At 27.3% G+C, this 15,307-nt stretch overlaps 1 protein-coding gene across 1 annotated transcript; it reads left to right on the top strand.

Annotated features, from left to right (window-relative positions):
- The first annotated feature begins 8,415 nt into the window (after positions 1-8,415).
- On the top strand, positions 8,416-10,359 carry LOC129310699 (expansin-A23-like). The gene is made up of 2 exons (XM_054952649.1): positions 8,416-8,557; positions 9,619-10,359. Exons 1-2 carry the CDS (start codon positions 8,416-8,418, stop codon positions 10,245-10,247), a joined length of 771 nt encoding a protein of 256 aa, XP_054808624.1. The 3' UTR covers positions 10,248-10,359.
- The last annotated feature ends 4,948 nt before the right edge of the window (positions 10,360-15,307 follow it).

Below are 15,307 nucleotides of genomic sequence, written 5' to 3'. Positions count from 1 at the left end.
TTTTACTATTCTAATGGAACGATATTTATGGAGTTTCTTTAATATTTTTCATTAGAGTAGGTGCAGAGTGTAAAATAAAATATGGTGTTCATGAATTGTGAATAAGGTGCCTAACACGTCTACATTTGATATTGAATATTGATGATGATGATGATAGTTTTTATTTTTCGATGATGATGTTCTTTGAAAAAAAGGTTTAAATGCCAATTTGAATTTTAAATTATAGGCTTAGGAGGTATTCAAACTTTAAACTTATATTGGATAGATTTTGCACCTTGAACAATTAAACCAGAGATAATCTTGTTCCCATCATTAAATTGGAACTAATGTTAGTTTAAGCAAAAGGGAGAGCCAAATGGGATCCATTTAATCGCTCATCCATGTCATACGAGGCCTTCCCTCTCTCTCCAATTACACGAAACTCGGAGAATCTGGACCGAAAGTAAGGCTCACACGTGGCCGACTACCTGGACACTGGAGGCGTGGACAGAGAAACGCAAGAAGAAGAGGAGAATCGCCCCTTGCATTAGGCATTTGAAAATTCCCGCAAATAATTGTGAACGAGGAAGGCGCATCACAGCATCTCGCCAACGAAATGCTTCTCTTCTCCTTCACTAGACTCATCTCCCCTTCTCCTCCACTCGTGTTAGATTTTGCCTCCTGGCCTCCGATAATCTCTTCGAGCAATTGTTTCTGTTTCTCATCAACATGATGCAGCTCATCTCATATCCCTCCATCAAGGTATGCTTGTTGTAAATTGCTAAATTGCTCGACTGCGCTTGATTCAGTTTAAAATCTTAATAAATCCGGTTATTTGCATTGAGGTCAAAATGAAAGAGGGTTTATGACCATTGGTGGCATCGATCAAGCTCCATCGAATGCATTCTTGGCATTGTCCAGATTCTCTGGCGGCGATAGAGGTTTCGAGATTTTTCTTTTTTGGGCGGGGGTGGTGGGGGGAGGCAAACAGCAAGGTGCGAGGAGAGAGAGGGAGAGAGGGCTCACACTCAAAGTTACAGTGTTTAGTCTCAATTAGAGCTAGTAATTCAAACCACTCAAAAAAAGTTGAGACTAGACTTGATTATATAGGCTATTTTAAGATGATAGAATATTTTAAATTCAATCTAAATAAACCTAATCATTAAAATTTTCAACTCTATATGTATGTAGTAGAATAGGTAATTTTGGCCAAATTTAACAATCCAATCCGAATCCAACCAAAAAAATTAGGGTTGGACTTAACTATGTAAATTTTTTTTAAAAGATGATACTTTAAGTCCAACCTAAATTGAACTTGACTCGAATAAGGTTGACTCGCCCGAATTATCAGCTCTTAATGATGGAGTTAAGATTGCCCCAAGTTTAATTGTTCACGGTTCAAAATGTATCAAATATGAGTTCAGGTTCAAATTGCCCTTAAGCTTATAATTTAGAGTTCACATTATCATTTAACCCTAAAAAAATGACATTGTAGTCCTAAATAAGTATATATACACTTTAGAACATTGTACTCCTGTTTCAAGACGTGCTTAGTATGGGGCAAAGAATAAATACTTAAATAGTGTTTGAATTGATAGATTTAAATTTGAACTTTAGATATGAAATCTTGCATTTCAAATCTCACATTTAAAATTTATATATTTAAAATTTTTTATTTAAGTAGTTTAAAAAATTTTAAATAAAAAGAAGAGATAAGTTGATATTCAAAATGAAAATAAAAAATTGACAATGATGAGTTTATATTTATTTTTTAATTGATAAGAGATGAGAATGAGAAATGAAAAAAAATATGAGAATCATATAAGTATTAATAGTGAAAACATGACGAGAACAAAATATTTCAAGTGACTAAAATTTTAAATGATTACAACATACAGGAATTTTGAAATTACAAGATAATTGTAATAAGAAATTGATTTATATTTGAATCAAATTCAAATTCATTTTTTTTTTGTGTATCCAAATGAGAGATTTTGTACAAATCCAAATCTAAATCCTCATTAGTTCAAACGTACCCTATAATCAATATTTAATATCTTTTTAATTATATTTAGAAATAAGTATGAGTAATATTTTTATTCACAAACTTTTTTCACTTCATTTTTTCACTCTATAATATTTATATTACATGCATCTAGGGTTGTCCTCAATATCTAAAAGCCCAATTAGCCTAGCCTTGATTCATTTGGGCACATCCAACTGAAGATCAAGCAGGGCTCAAACCCAACCCTACCCAAACATATATAATTTTTTTTGTAAATAATATGTATTTTATGGTATAAATTTTAGTTGAAAGTTATCATAAACTATATTATTTTTAGAAATAATGAAATTTTTAGTCTATTAATTTTATCTCAATTATCAATTTAGCTCCTAAAGTTTAATTGTTATCAAGTTGGTTTCTTACATTGGCATGAGTTATTGACTTGGTTCTTGTTTAAATTGCAGGTAACACTATTAAAATTTGATGACATGGATGAGAAAATCTTGATAGTAGCCATATAAATTAATAAAAAAAGTGTAATTATTGAGATAAAAAAATATACTCAAAAATATAAAAAAAATAAAAGAACAAAACGCTGCATAAGGATTTCTAATTTAGCAAATATTAAACAAATTTAAAGGCTAATTTGTTCTCATTTAGTGATATATAAATGCAATCATCAAAATATATTATACTTTGATTAATTTAAGAGTAAATTTGTTTTTAAAAACTTAAAAAAAATAAAATGATAATTTAGAAAAACGTTAGATCAAATTAATAAAAATTAAACTTAAAAAATTAAATTAATAATTGAGCCAAATTTAAAGAACTAACAGTTCCATTATCTCTTATTTTTATAATCTTTTTGGATGTTCCTTATCAATAAAATTTTTAAATTTATTTTAAAATTTAAAATTTATTTTTAACTTAATATTATGTAAAAAATTGATAATTGTTTATTTATAAAGAATATATTTTAAATGATAATAATTATATTTTTTAAAAAAATAAATTTTTATATATTTTTCAAGAAAATATTTGTAAATATTTTTGGGTATATTGAGTCAAACCTAGCACAAACACCCAGATATTAGGCTAGCTAAAATCACGCATCGGGCAGGCACTAGACAACGGTGAAGTGTGGCCAAACCCTACCCATGTGCAGCTCTGTAGGTATCCCACGTATGCTGAAACACATGCAGATCTTTCAAAATGACTAAAAGATCTTTCAAAATGGCTAAAACCTTAATTTAGTTCCTAAAGAATATATCCCAATTTAACCTTCTATAAAATAAAATTGGCTATTTTAATTTGTTCTCTCATGGATATAGTATTGAATTTAATCTCTCATAAATCTTTTTTCTCAATTTAAACGTTTACGTATAGATATATTTCAGTTTGAGTTTTTACCAATAAAGCCATTATCAATAATATTCTTTTGTTGATCGTGTGCATATGAAATTCACTTATATACAATAAAAATTAACTTTATCTCATTAGGTGGGATCGGTTATATAAATTGTATGATATTATTGTGCCCTAACATTTATCAATCTTTTATAAATATTATTAACTAAAATGTTTTGATCGACAACTTTCATAAGTGGTATTATTGGCTTTCTTTTACTGCTCTTAATAGGGCATGAAATTCATGTATATAATTATATTTAAAATGTTTTGTAATATGTTGTTAATTATTTCTTACCAACGATTTTTAATTTTTAATAATTTATAAATATCTTAAATTTTTGAAGGCTCACGTGGTTGGAATCATTTTGACTATTTTAGGTATATGGTTCGGTCGTTTGCCTTCAGATTCTTTTCATTCAAATATTCATAGTGATAGAAAATAACATGAGAAGATTCATATATAATTATATTAATACACCTTGAACTTTATACATTTTTCCAAATATATTCTCTGTATTCAAAAATTGAATGTAAATGATTCACCCCACACTTCTATTTTTCTGTCCTTTTTGGCTAATATCTTGCAATTATTTTTATACGTCTCTGTAAGACCTATTTAGTGGGGGGAATGAGAAATATTTAATGAGACCTGATTTATCATATTATTTGCAATCTATCTAATTAAAATACTTTAAATAATCTAAATAAAATCTTGTATAACATTTTTTAAATTAATTTTATTTTTATAACAAAATACACATTTGATTTCTTGCACTTTCTCTGTTTAATATCATTAATATAAAAACTAATTTGAATTTAATACAATCTAAATGTCATGTTTTTATTGGATAGATCACAAATGATATAGTACACTTGGTCTACTTAAATATTTCTCGGGGAAATATATGGGTTGAAAAAAATATGTGTATATATGAATTGTGTGTATATATGTCATAAATATAAATTGGCCCACTAGAAAAAAAAATCTTCTACCTAAAAAATATGGACTAAATTTTTGAAAATTTAAAAAGATGATCGGTTCACATTGATACATAAAGAATTTATTATTAAAAATTTAAAAATTTATAAAAAGTTTATTATTAATATACAATAGTACAAATATAACAAACTAACCAAAATAAAAATACATATAATAAATTTTGAGTTGTTTGCTTAGTTTAATCCTATAATATAGCCTATATCACTTCATTTTTTCACTCTATGATATTTATATTACATGTATTTAGGATTTTGTACAATGTTTGAAAGCCTAATTAATCTAGCCTCACTTGATTTGTTTGGGTACATCAAATCAAATATTGGGCAAGGGTCAAAACCTGCCCGACCCAACTCAAACATATACAAGTTTTTGTGAATAATATTTATTTTATGATATAAATTTTAGTTAAAAGTTATCATAAATTATATTATTTTTAGAGATAATAAAACTTTTAGTCTTTCAAATTTATCTCAATTATCAATTTAACCTTTAAAGTTTTATTTTTATCAAGTTGGTCCCTTACATTTGCATGAGTTATTGACTTGATTTTTATTATTTAAATTGCAAGTAACACTATTAAAATTTGATGACATGGATGAGAAAATCTTGATAGTAGCCATATAGATTAATGAAAAAAGTGTACTTATTGAGATAAAACAGTAGACTCAAAAATCTTTAAAAAAAAAGAACAAAACGAGGCATAAGGATTTCTAATTTAACAAATATTAAATAAATTTAAAGGCTAATTTGTTCTCATTTAGTAACATATAAATGCAATCATCAGAATAAATTATACTTTGGTTAATTTAAGGGTAAATTTGTTTTTTAAAACTTAAAAACTAAAATGATAATTTAGAAAAACGTTAAACCAAATTAATAAAAATTAAACTTAAAAGACTAAATTAATAATTGAACCAAATTTAAAGAATTAATATTTTCATTGTCCCTTATTTTTATAATCTTTTTGGACGTTCCTTATCAATACAATTTTTAAATTTCTTTCAAAATTTAAAATTTGTTTTTAACTCAATATTATGTAAAAAATTGATAATTTTTTATTTGTAAAGAATATATTTTAAATGATAATAATTGCATTTTTCAAAAAGATATTTACAAATATTTTTTAAATATTTTTTTGAAAAATATTTACAAATATTTTTTTGAAAAATATTTACAAATATTTTTTTAAAAATTTTTGGGTATATCGAGCCAAACCTAACAACGGTAATGTGTGGCTAAACCCTACCCATGTGCAGCTCTATCTGTATCTCACTTGTGCTGAAACACAGGACAGATCTTTCGAAATAACTAAAAGATCTTTCAAAATGACTAAAATCTTAATTTAGTTCCTAAAGTGTATATCTCAATTTAACCTTCTATAAAATAAAATTGGCTATTTTAACTTGTTCTCTCATGGATATAGTATTTAATTTAATCTCTCCTAAATTTTTTTTTCTCAATTTAATCATTTACGTATAGATATATTTCAGTTTGAGTTTTTACCAATAAAGCCATTGTCAATAACATTCTTATGTTGATCATGTGCATATGAAATTCACCTATATACAATAAAAATAAGTTTTATCTCATTATGTGAGGTCAGTTATATAAATTATACGATGTTATTGTGCTCTAACATTTATCAAATTTTTATAAATGTTATTAACTAAAAGATTTCAGTTAACAACTTTTATAAGTGTTATTTTTGGCCTTTTTTTACTCCTCTTAATAGGGCACGAAATTCATGTATATAATGATATTTAAAATGTTTTGTAATATATTGTTAATTATTTCTTACCAACGTTTTTTTATTTTTAATAATTTATAAATATCTTAAATTTTTGAAGGCTCATGTGGTTGGAATCATCATGACTATTTTAGGTGTATGGTTCCTTCATTTGCCTTAAGATTCTTTTCATTCAAATATTCATGGTGATAGAAAATAACGGAAGAAGATTCATGTATAATTATATTAATACACCTTTTACTTCATACATTTTTCCAAATATATTCCCTGTATTCAAAAATTGAATGTAAATGATTCACCCCACACTCTTCTCTCTCTCTCTCTCTCTCCCTTCTCCCTTTTGGCCAACGTCTTGCAATTATTTTGATATATACGTCTCTGTAAGATCTATTTAGGGTTTTTTTTTTTTGGGGGGGGGGGATATATGGGTCCAAAAAAAGCCCCCAAAAAAATGCAGATTTAAAGGTTAAATCCTGAAGATGCCATAAATACTTAAATAGATAATTTCATTTAATTATTTTTTGAATGTGATGAAATACAGGCAATTGGAAGCGTCCTGCCTGCTTATTAATTAACATCATCATCATTTTAAATTTAAAAAATACATGTTTTCCATTTTTTTGTTTTTATGACTTATAAAATATATATTTATAACTTATAAAACATATTAAATACTTCCATTCAAAATTATAAAATAAATTAAAAAATTTCTTCATGATGTTTAATATATTTTTAATATATATATATATATATGTATGTATGTATGTATGCATGTATGTATAAGCGCACATTAAATTTAACATATATATAGATATTTAGTTGCCATCTATTCGACCACAAAAATATAAAAAATTATGAATTAATACCTCAATTGGTTGAAGGATCAATGTAATCTTAAAATGTTAAATTTAAATTATAAAATATCAAATCAAAAATTAATCATATTAAAGCACAAAATTTGGAAGAGAATTCAAGAAGGGAATAAATTGAAAAATATCAAATAAAAAAAAAGATCAAACTGAAAAGGCCAAATTCATGACCTTAGGGAGTTTTCCTTATATATGTATGATCTCCACATTAATATTTGTCCTTATATTAAAATTGCTGCTATAAATAAAATCAATTAAATTGCTGTTGTGAATCAGAATAATATAAAATTATCATGGAAAATAGGGTGGGGGTGGGGAGAAGAGTACTGCTTCAACCTAAGCAAGTTGCGTTGCAACCCTCAATCCAAACACAATCAGTTGTATGAGAATTTATATTTCACACGTAACAAATTAAATGTAAAACTAGGTCAGAACCAGTAAATCCAATTTAGAGGTGTGTCTGTCACTAAAATCAATTTTTTTAATAGTGCACCAGACAAACTTTTGGGATGTCTGGTCCAGTCTCAAATATAATATACATTTTTTTCTTTTATTAATATGTAATAATTAATTTATTTATTCAGTGTATATATTTTTTCTTAATAATATATATTTTTATTAATATATAAATATATATAATAGCTTCAAATATTTCCATTGAAGAGGAAAAATTAATGACCTGATGTTGTACCTGATAAGTTTATTTAAATTGTATATCTCAATATTTCTGCTAATATTGTAACTCAGAGGTTATTTGCCATTGTCGTGTACTTAACTTTTAAGTTGTGTTTGTATTCTTTTATTCTAAATTGTAAATGAATAATTGAATTTATATACCCATGTTTTGGTTTTGGATTTAACAAGTTATAATATAATTTAATAAATTTTGTTATTTAGCTCTCTCTTCCACGTTTTGTCCACTTTACTAAGAAATTTCAGTTCCAAATGAAATACGAGATAAAAATTCAATTTCATTCATTTTTTGGGATATGACACAAGATAGTGCTATGCCGGTCTCGTTCCCTGAACACCCCTAGTCCATTATATATTAATCACCATGACAAATTAAGTTGTATATATTTATAAGCCATAATGAATAAAAAACAAAAAAGGCTGTCTTTCTCTATTGATTGACTTATACCTTGTATACCATATTAATCCCCTCAATCACTCACTGGTTTAATTTACCAATCTCATAATTGCTTTTAGAATATTTAATGACTTTAAAACTCAATAAATATAAAAATTATATTATTTTCTGTGCATCCTTTTGTGAATTTAACCAATTAATTTCTGATTCATAATTAATTTATATCTTCATTAATTGACGACAAAGCCCTATAAATACCAAATTTTCAGCAAAATTCAGATTCACACATGTGAATTCAATCTTCTTCATAGAGCCATGGCTGTGTCTGTGTCTTGTTTCTTCTTGTTTCAGTTTATGGCTCTCTCTTTCTCTGCCATGGCCTCTCTTGCTTTTGATAATGATTGGCATGATGCTCATGCAACTTTCTATGGTGACATGTCTGGAGGCGAAACCATGCGTAAGTGCCTAGCTAGATCCATCGAGTTTAATATAAGTTGTACTGTTCATGATTTTTGAATAGTTTAGAAATGACTCTTAAATTTTTTTTCAACATAAATTGTAGAGCTTTATAAATTATCATCCTATGCTACATATACAATCTCTTACTCATTTCCCTGTTTTTTTTTTTTAGAAAATATTTTATACATTTTATTCTGAATTAGAAGAATGTACCCTGTATTATTGTTAACGTTTTATTTTGAATTTATGTATATATATGTCATAAATATAAATTGGCCCACTGGTAAAAAAAAATCTTCTACCTAAAAAATATGGACTAAATTTTTAAAAATTTGGGAAGTGATTGGTTCACATTGATACATAAAAGATTTATCATTAAAAATTTAAAAATTTTCAAAATATTTATCATTAATATACAATAATATATTATTGACAAATATAATAAATTAACCATAATAAAAAATATAATAAATTCTGGGTTATTTGCTTAGTTTAATCCTATAATATAGGCTATATTTGCGTATTTAATCTCTCACAGATTTAAAATTCAAATGAATAAAAATATGAATCTTATTTTTAATATCATGATACATTGTGAATTTTGTCCAAAATTAGGCAGAATTTCATGCGTATATAATACATAGGATTTGCAAAAATAGACAATCTTGATTACCAAAAACAGAAAAAGACAAAATAAAAATATCAAATAATTTTTCTTTCCATTATATCTCCATTTGATATTATTTTGGCATCTAACAACGGAATCTTTGCTTGTCATCCCCCCCCCCCCACACACAGTCATTGCGTTATCTCTTAACAAATCTGAATGTGATTTTATTACTCAATTTCTTTTTTTAAACAGTGAATTTAAATATATAGAAAATTAACACCTCAAAATTCATTCTGTAAAGTATTTTGTTACCTCAAGTTATAATGTCTGCAGAGTTTACGATTTTATGAATAGTTATGGCCTCCTTAATTTTTTTAATATATATATATATATTGAAAATTATTATTATTATTATTAAATTCGTGTGAATATATATATTTTTTGTACAGAAGGAGCTTGTGGTTATGGAGACCTCTTCAAGCAAGGCTATGGCCTGGAGACGGCAGCCCTAAGCACAGCTCTCTTCAACAATGGCCTCACCTGCGGCGCCTGCTTCGAGCTCGAGTGCGTCAACGACCCTCAGTGGTGCATCTCCGGCGCCGGCACCATCAAGATCACCGCCACCAACTTCTGTCCACCCAACCACTCTCCTCCTGACGTCAACCATTGGTGCAACCCTCCCCAGCAACACTTCGACCTCTCCATGCCCATGTTTGTCAAGCTCGCCCCCTACAAGGCCGGCATCATCCCCGTCCGCTACCGCCGCATCGCCTGCGCCAAGTCCGGCGGCGTCAAGTTCGAGCTCAAGGGCAATCCTTATTGGATAACGGCGCTGTTTTTCAACGTGGCCAACGCCGGCGACATCACCAACGCCAAGATCAGAGGCGGTAACGGCGGTGGCGGGTGGATTCAGATGTCGAGGAATTGGGGTCAGTTGTGGCAGACGGGGACGAACTTGGTGGGACAGAGTTTGTCGTTTCAGGTTACTACAAGTGATGGGAAGACGTTGGAGTTTGATAACGTTGCGCCGTCGAATTGGCAGTTTGGTCAGACTTATGAGGGAAATCAGAACTTTTAATTAGATGTATTTCTTGTTTGACTCAATGTTGTTGTTGCAATCAACATATGTATTTTGAAATCGATCACTTTATCTTATATTTAATTAATAAGATCTACTATTAGAGATCGCATTCCGTTCTTTTTGGGTTCAGTTTCGGTGCTCATCAGCACCAAAGTGCTCATTAGTTGATGAGTAATTTGAACTGTTTAGATTATAATTTTATTTTTATATTTTATTATATATTTATTAAAATATAAACATAAAATTTTAATAAATTTATTTTTATCATCAATTTAAATAATATAAATTTAATCTAGATGGTTTAATTTAATATTAATTTTTTTTATTTTTATAAATTAAATATCTAAATATACTCCAGACAGACTATGTCTAGAATACATCTCAATAGTTAACTTAAAAAATATTTTAAAAAATTAATATTGAATTGGATTATTCAGATTAAATTTATATTATTTAAATTGATAATAAAATAAATTTATTAAAATTTTATAATTTTTTATAATAAATATAAATAAAAATAAAAAATAAATTCTACAAAATTTGGACTATCCAAATTAAAAATCTAAATGATCCAAATGATCATCTAGTGATGAGCACCAAAACCAAATTCCACAATGATATGGATATAAGAATATTTATAATATATATTATTAATTTTAAAGCCCAACGGATTAATTTTAAAGCCCTTCATTATAAAGAGTAAAAAAAAGTGTTTAATCAAATTATATTTCTCATATCCACATTAATTAAGACAACGATAAATTTAAAAGAAAAATAATTTTGAAAAGCACTAAGTATTCCATATTTTGGATCAAACTTAATTGAAAAAATATCTTACAATTTGGATTGGAGGGAGAAAGCATTTGCATCAAATATTTAAAAATATTTATTACTTGCTAAAAATGATCTTAATAAGCTATAGACGTCAAAAAGCAGAATTGATTTGCTAGATCCAAGCAAGAAGCTTTTGAGGTGTTATTTCCTATAGCAAACCGAATTGAAGTTTGACCCTGCTATCTGGTGGAAAAGTCCTGAAGAGATCCGAAGAGTGTGATGCAGACACTCTTGGGAGAAAATTGGTGATGGAGTCTAATAAGCTAATCCCCTCCATTTCAACATATGAATTTCCTTTTGATCCAAAATGATGATGCATGTAAAGAGAGAGCTTGAATTAGATTTTTTTTCTTCAAAATATATTTCCATTACAAAAAATTTTGATGATTCCTATAACAATAATTTGAATTTGTCCAAACCATCATATCATTCAGACTCCTTTGAGATTGATCTGTATTAGTACTCATGTAGTTTGCTTGATTTTTCCAAGAACAAATCTCGATTAAGAAGAATAATTGGTGATGGAATTCTGAGATTAGTTGTAAAGGAGTCAGAGAGAAACTCTTATGATGAATCAAATTCCTCTTTATCCAAATTAGATTTAACAGGGCTATAATGCCTTTAATCAGATCCCTGCTTCCATCTAACTATAACCTCAGAAGAACCAAAAATAGCCATCTAGTTAGATCAAAATCAGCTATGGAAGAAGAATGAATGAAAAGAGCTCCAAACCCAACTGCCTCAGTGAAAGGACAAGTACAAAAAAGATGCCTAATGGACTCTGCTTGATAACCGAATGGGCAAAGAACTTTTACCTTTAGATGATGATTGTTGAGAATGTCTCCCGTTGGTATGGTTTCATGGATTAATTTCCAAATGAATAAAAGACTCTTCATAGGAAGCTGTATTTTCTAAAGAAAAGTCCATAAACCATAGTTGTTATTTGGAAAATTATTACCTTATTGTCACTGAGCCTCATAGTCTTTACTGACCCAATGAGAACCATGAAGATCCAATAACCAAATAGGCCTATCTTGCATATTACAAGCAAGAAGAGATAGGAAGCTTGATAATTTCTTCTGCGCAATGCTGGAATCATATAAAGAAAACGAAATATTCTAGATTAGTTCTAAGTTAGAATCAGCTTTTCACAACCTATACTTAACAATATTTTAATAATTTAACTGGACAAGTTAGAGAGAGAGATCGATCCAAAAGAAAGAGTAAATAATTTGAATTTGAATTTTCAAATAGATTTTTGATGAGGCAAGAATTTTAATTAAAATAAAGATGAGATAAGGGAGAACAAGTTATATTGGAGTTGTTAAGCTGCATTATTTATTCTTATAGTAAACTACTTCCTCTATCTTTATATGTAAGAGATTCTTTAAAATATTTTTTGTTCCTAAATATAAAAGGCTGTTAGCATATTTTTTAATGAACGGACCATTATATTTATATTAAATTAGAAAGAAAAATAAATAAATACTCTCATTAATTTACTTTAAAAAAAGAGATTTATTTTTTATTTACAATAATTAGAAAAAAATTAAAATGTTTTATACTTTTAATTAAATAATTAAATTTTATTGATTTACATAATTCGATTAAATATATTTTATATATACAACAATTAGAACAAAATTAAAATATTTTTATACTTTTAATTAAATAATCAACTTCTATTAATTTAGATAATTCAATTAAATGTATTTTATATATAGAAATGGAGGGAATATGTCTAAAACTAATAAGGTTTATAGTTACAAGTTTTTCTCCCTTTCTAGCCCAAATTTTTTTCCCCCTCATTTAGTGAATTTAGTGATGGTATTGATTATCAATATTGATGATTAAGCCAATATTTATTAGTGCTTGATGCATAAAATTCCGCGGATGACGTTGGAGTGAGGGTCTTGTGTCTACGTTAGGAAATACATCATCGAAGATGGGAAGGATTCTTTTGGCTGTGGCTTTCTTTCAAAAAAAAAAAACGAAAAACAAAAAACATGATTTTAACTAGGATATTGTTGTATTTCACGTCATTTGACTTCATCTCTAATTTTCTATCAATGTAACGTGCGTATTGAACTAAATCCTGTCTTATTTACATAAAAAAACTAAATATTACTCCCTCCATTAAAAAATATAAAATATTTTTAATTAAATCTCACCCCTTAATAAAGTAGTTATTTACTTTTAAACTAATCTTATCTTTTTATATTTACCCCTATTAAATACCTTACAATAAATATAAAATCATTATCAATAAAGGTACTTTTTTTTTTAAAAGACAATGACTGCACCTCAAAAGACTTAAAATACTTTACATTTTTTAATGGAAGGAGTATCATATAGTGTAGCCATTTGTTATGTGAGATTGAATGATTAAGAGTGAAATTCAAATAACATAACTTTTTATGTTTAGTATAAATTATTGAGGAGTCCAATCTTAATTTCAAATGGGATTGCTCGACACCACCACTTCGGGAAAATCAATTTCAAAATTGAAAATATTTAGATAAAATTGCCCCTTACCCATATATTTTTTCTCTTGTCCCATTCATTCCCTCCTTCAAGAGTATGGTCTTCCTCCCTTTTCCCCCATCTTCATATTCCTTCCTCTAGCATCTTCATCTTTTACCATGAAAGTGTCATCACTAGTTTGAGCTTGAGTTTTCATCGACGATAATATTTTTGAATTCAAGCAACCACCATCACTAGATCTTGAAGGTTCTACCCATAGGATCTCATAATCATTGTCATCTCCCTGTCATGCAAGTCCCTCTCTTGCAAGTCTGGCCTCCATCTTCCTTTCTCACAGCTCCAAATTAGTGTCATAACATCCTTGGATGAATAGATGATGTCAGTGTTCTCCTTTTAATTTTTGTTTGACTTGAGTGTTAACTTTTTTTAATTATATAGCATACCAAACATCATTTTAAAATTCAATCCCATTTCCAATCCTACTTTCAATCTCATTCTCACTCATTTAAAATACAATTTAATTTTAAATTTTATACAATGTACAATTAGACCTTATAATATTATTTGTTGCCAAAAATCACAAGGACTAATTATGGAGATTATGAAATTAAAATTAGGAGTTTAATTGCTTTAATTGATAAAGATTAAACTTTATTATTGAAATAAATAATTGAAAAAAATTAATCATTTAGTCCTAATAGTTTTGACCTAGTTGTAATTCAGTCCTTTAACTTTAATTCATTATAACTCAATCTTAATATTTTGACTTAGTAATAAATTAGTCCCTGAATTTTACCTTTTGCAATTTAGTCCTTGAAATTTTAATCTCTTAAATATTGATCCCTATATTTTAAAAAATAAAATTAGAAAGATAAAAAATATTTTAAACTTTTAATATTGATAATATTTATAAATATTAAAATGGTTTAATAATTTAAAATATTGCTAATAAAATTTATAATATTTTTAAATTTTTAAATTTTATTTTTTAAAATATAGAAATCAATATTTAAGAAGTTAAAACTTTATGGATTAAATTATAAGAGGCAAAATTCAGGAACTAATTTACAACCAAGTTAAAACTTTACGAATTGAGTTATAACGAGTCAAAATTCAGGAATTAAATTACAACTAAATCAAAACTACAAGAACCAAAAAATTAATTTTTCTTAATAATTAATAGGGAAAATTGGTAATGAAGACTTAGTTTAAACGCAAATTGTTTCCAGAGACCAAGCCAAATTTAAGGACTAAATTTAATATTTTATTCATAAAGCAATATAAGGTTTAATGATTTAAAATATTACTAATAAATTTTAAAATATTTTTAATTTTATTTTTTAAAATATAGGAATCAATATTTAAGAAGTTGAAACTTTAGAAACTAAATTACAAGATGCAAAGTTCAAAGACTGATTTATAATCGTGTTAAAATTTCAGGGATTGAGTTATAATGAGTTAAAATTTAAGAATTGAGTTATAATTAAGTCAAAACTACAAAAACTAAAAGATTAATTTTTTTAATAATTAATAGGAAAAATCGGTAATAAAGACTTAGTTGAAACACATTATTCCCAGAGACCAAGCCAAATTTAAGGACCAAATCTAATAGTTTATTCATAAAGCAATATGTTCAATTAACCAAAATACCTATCTGGCTTTAGCTCAGTCACTTCACTCTCTTCTCCCCCTCTCCCTTTCCATTGACAATGTCCTCCATCTACAATCATCAACTTGTT

The sequence above is a fragment of the Prosopis cineraria genome, unplaced genomic scaffold (genome assembly GCF_029017545.1).
Source record: "Prosopis cineraria cultivar Desert tree isolate PC_DT_omini unplaced genomic scaffold, ASM2901754v1 PC1, whole genome shotgun sequence".
Classification (NCBI taxonomy): domain Eukaryota; kingdom Viridiplantae; phylum Streptophyta; class Magnoliopsida; order Fabales; family Fabaceae; genus Prosopis; species Prosopis cineraria.
This window is presented reverse-complemented; position numbering and strand designations above follow the sequence as displayed.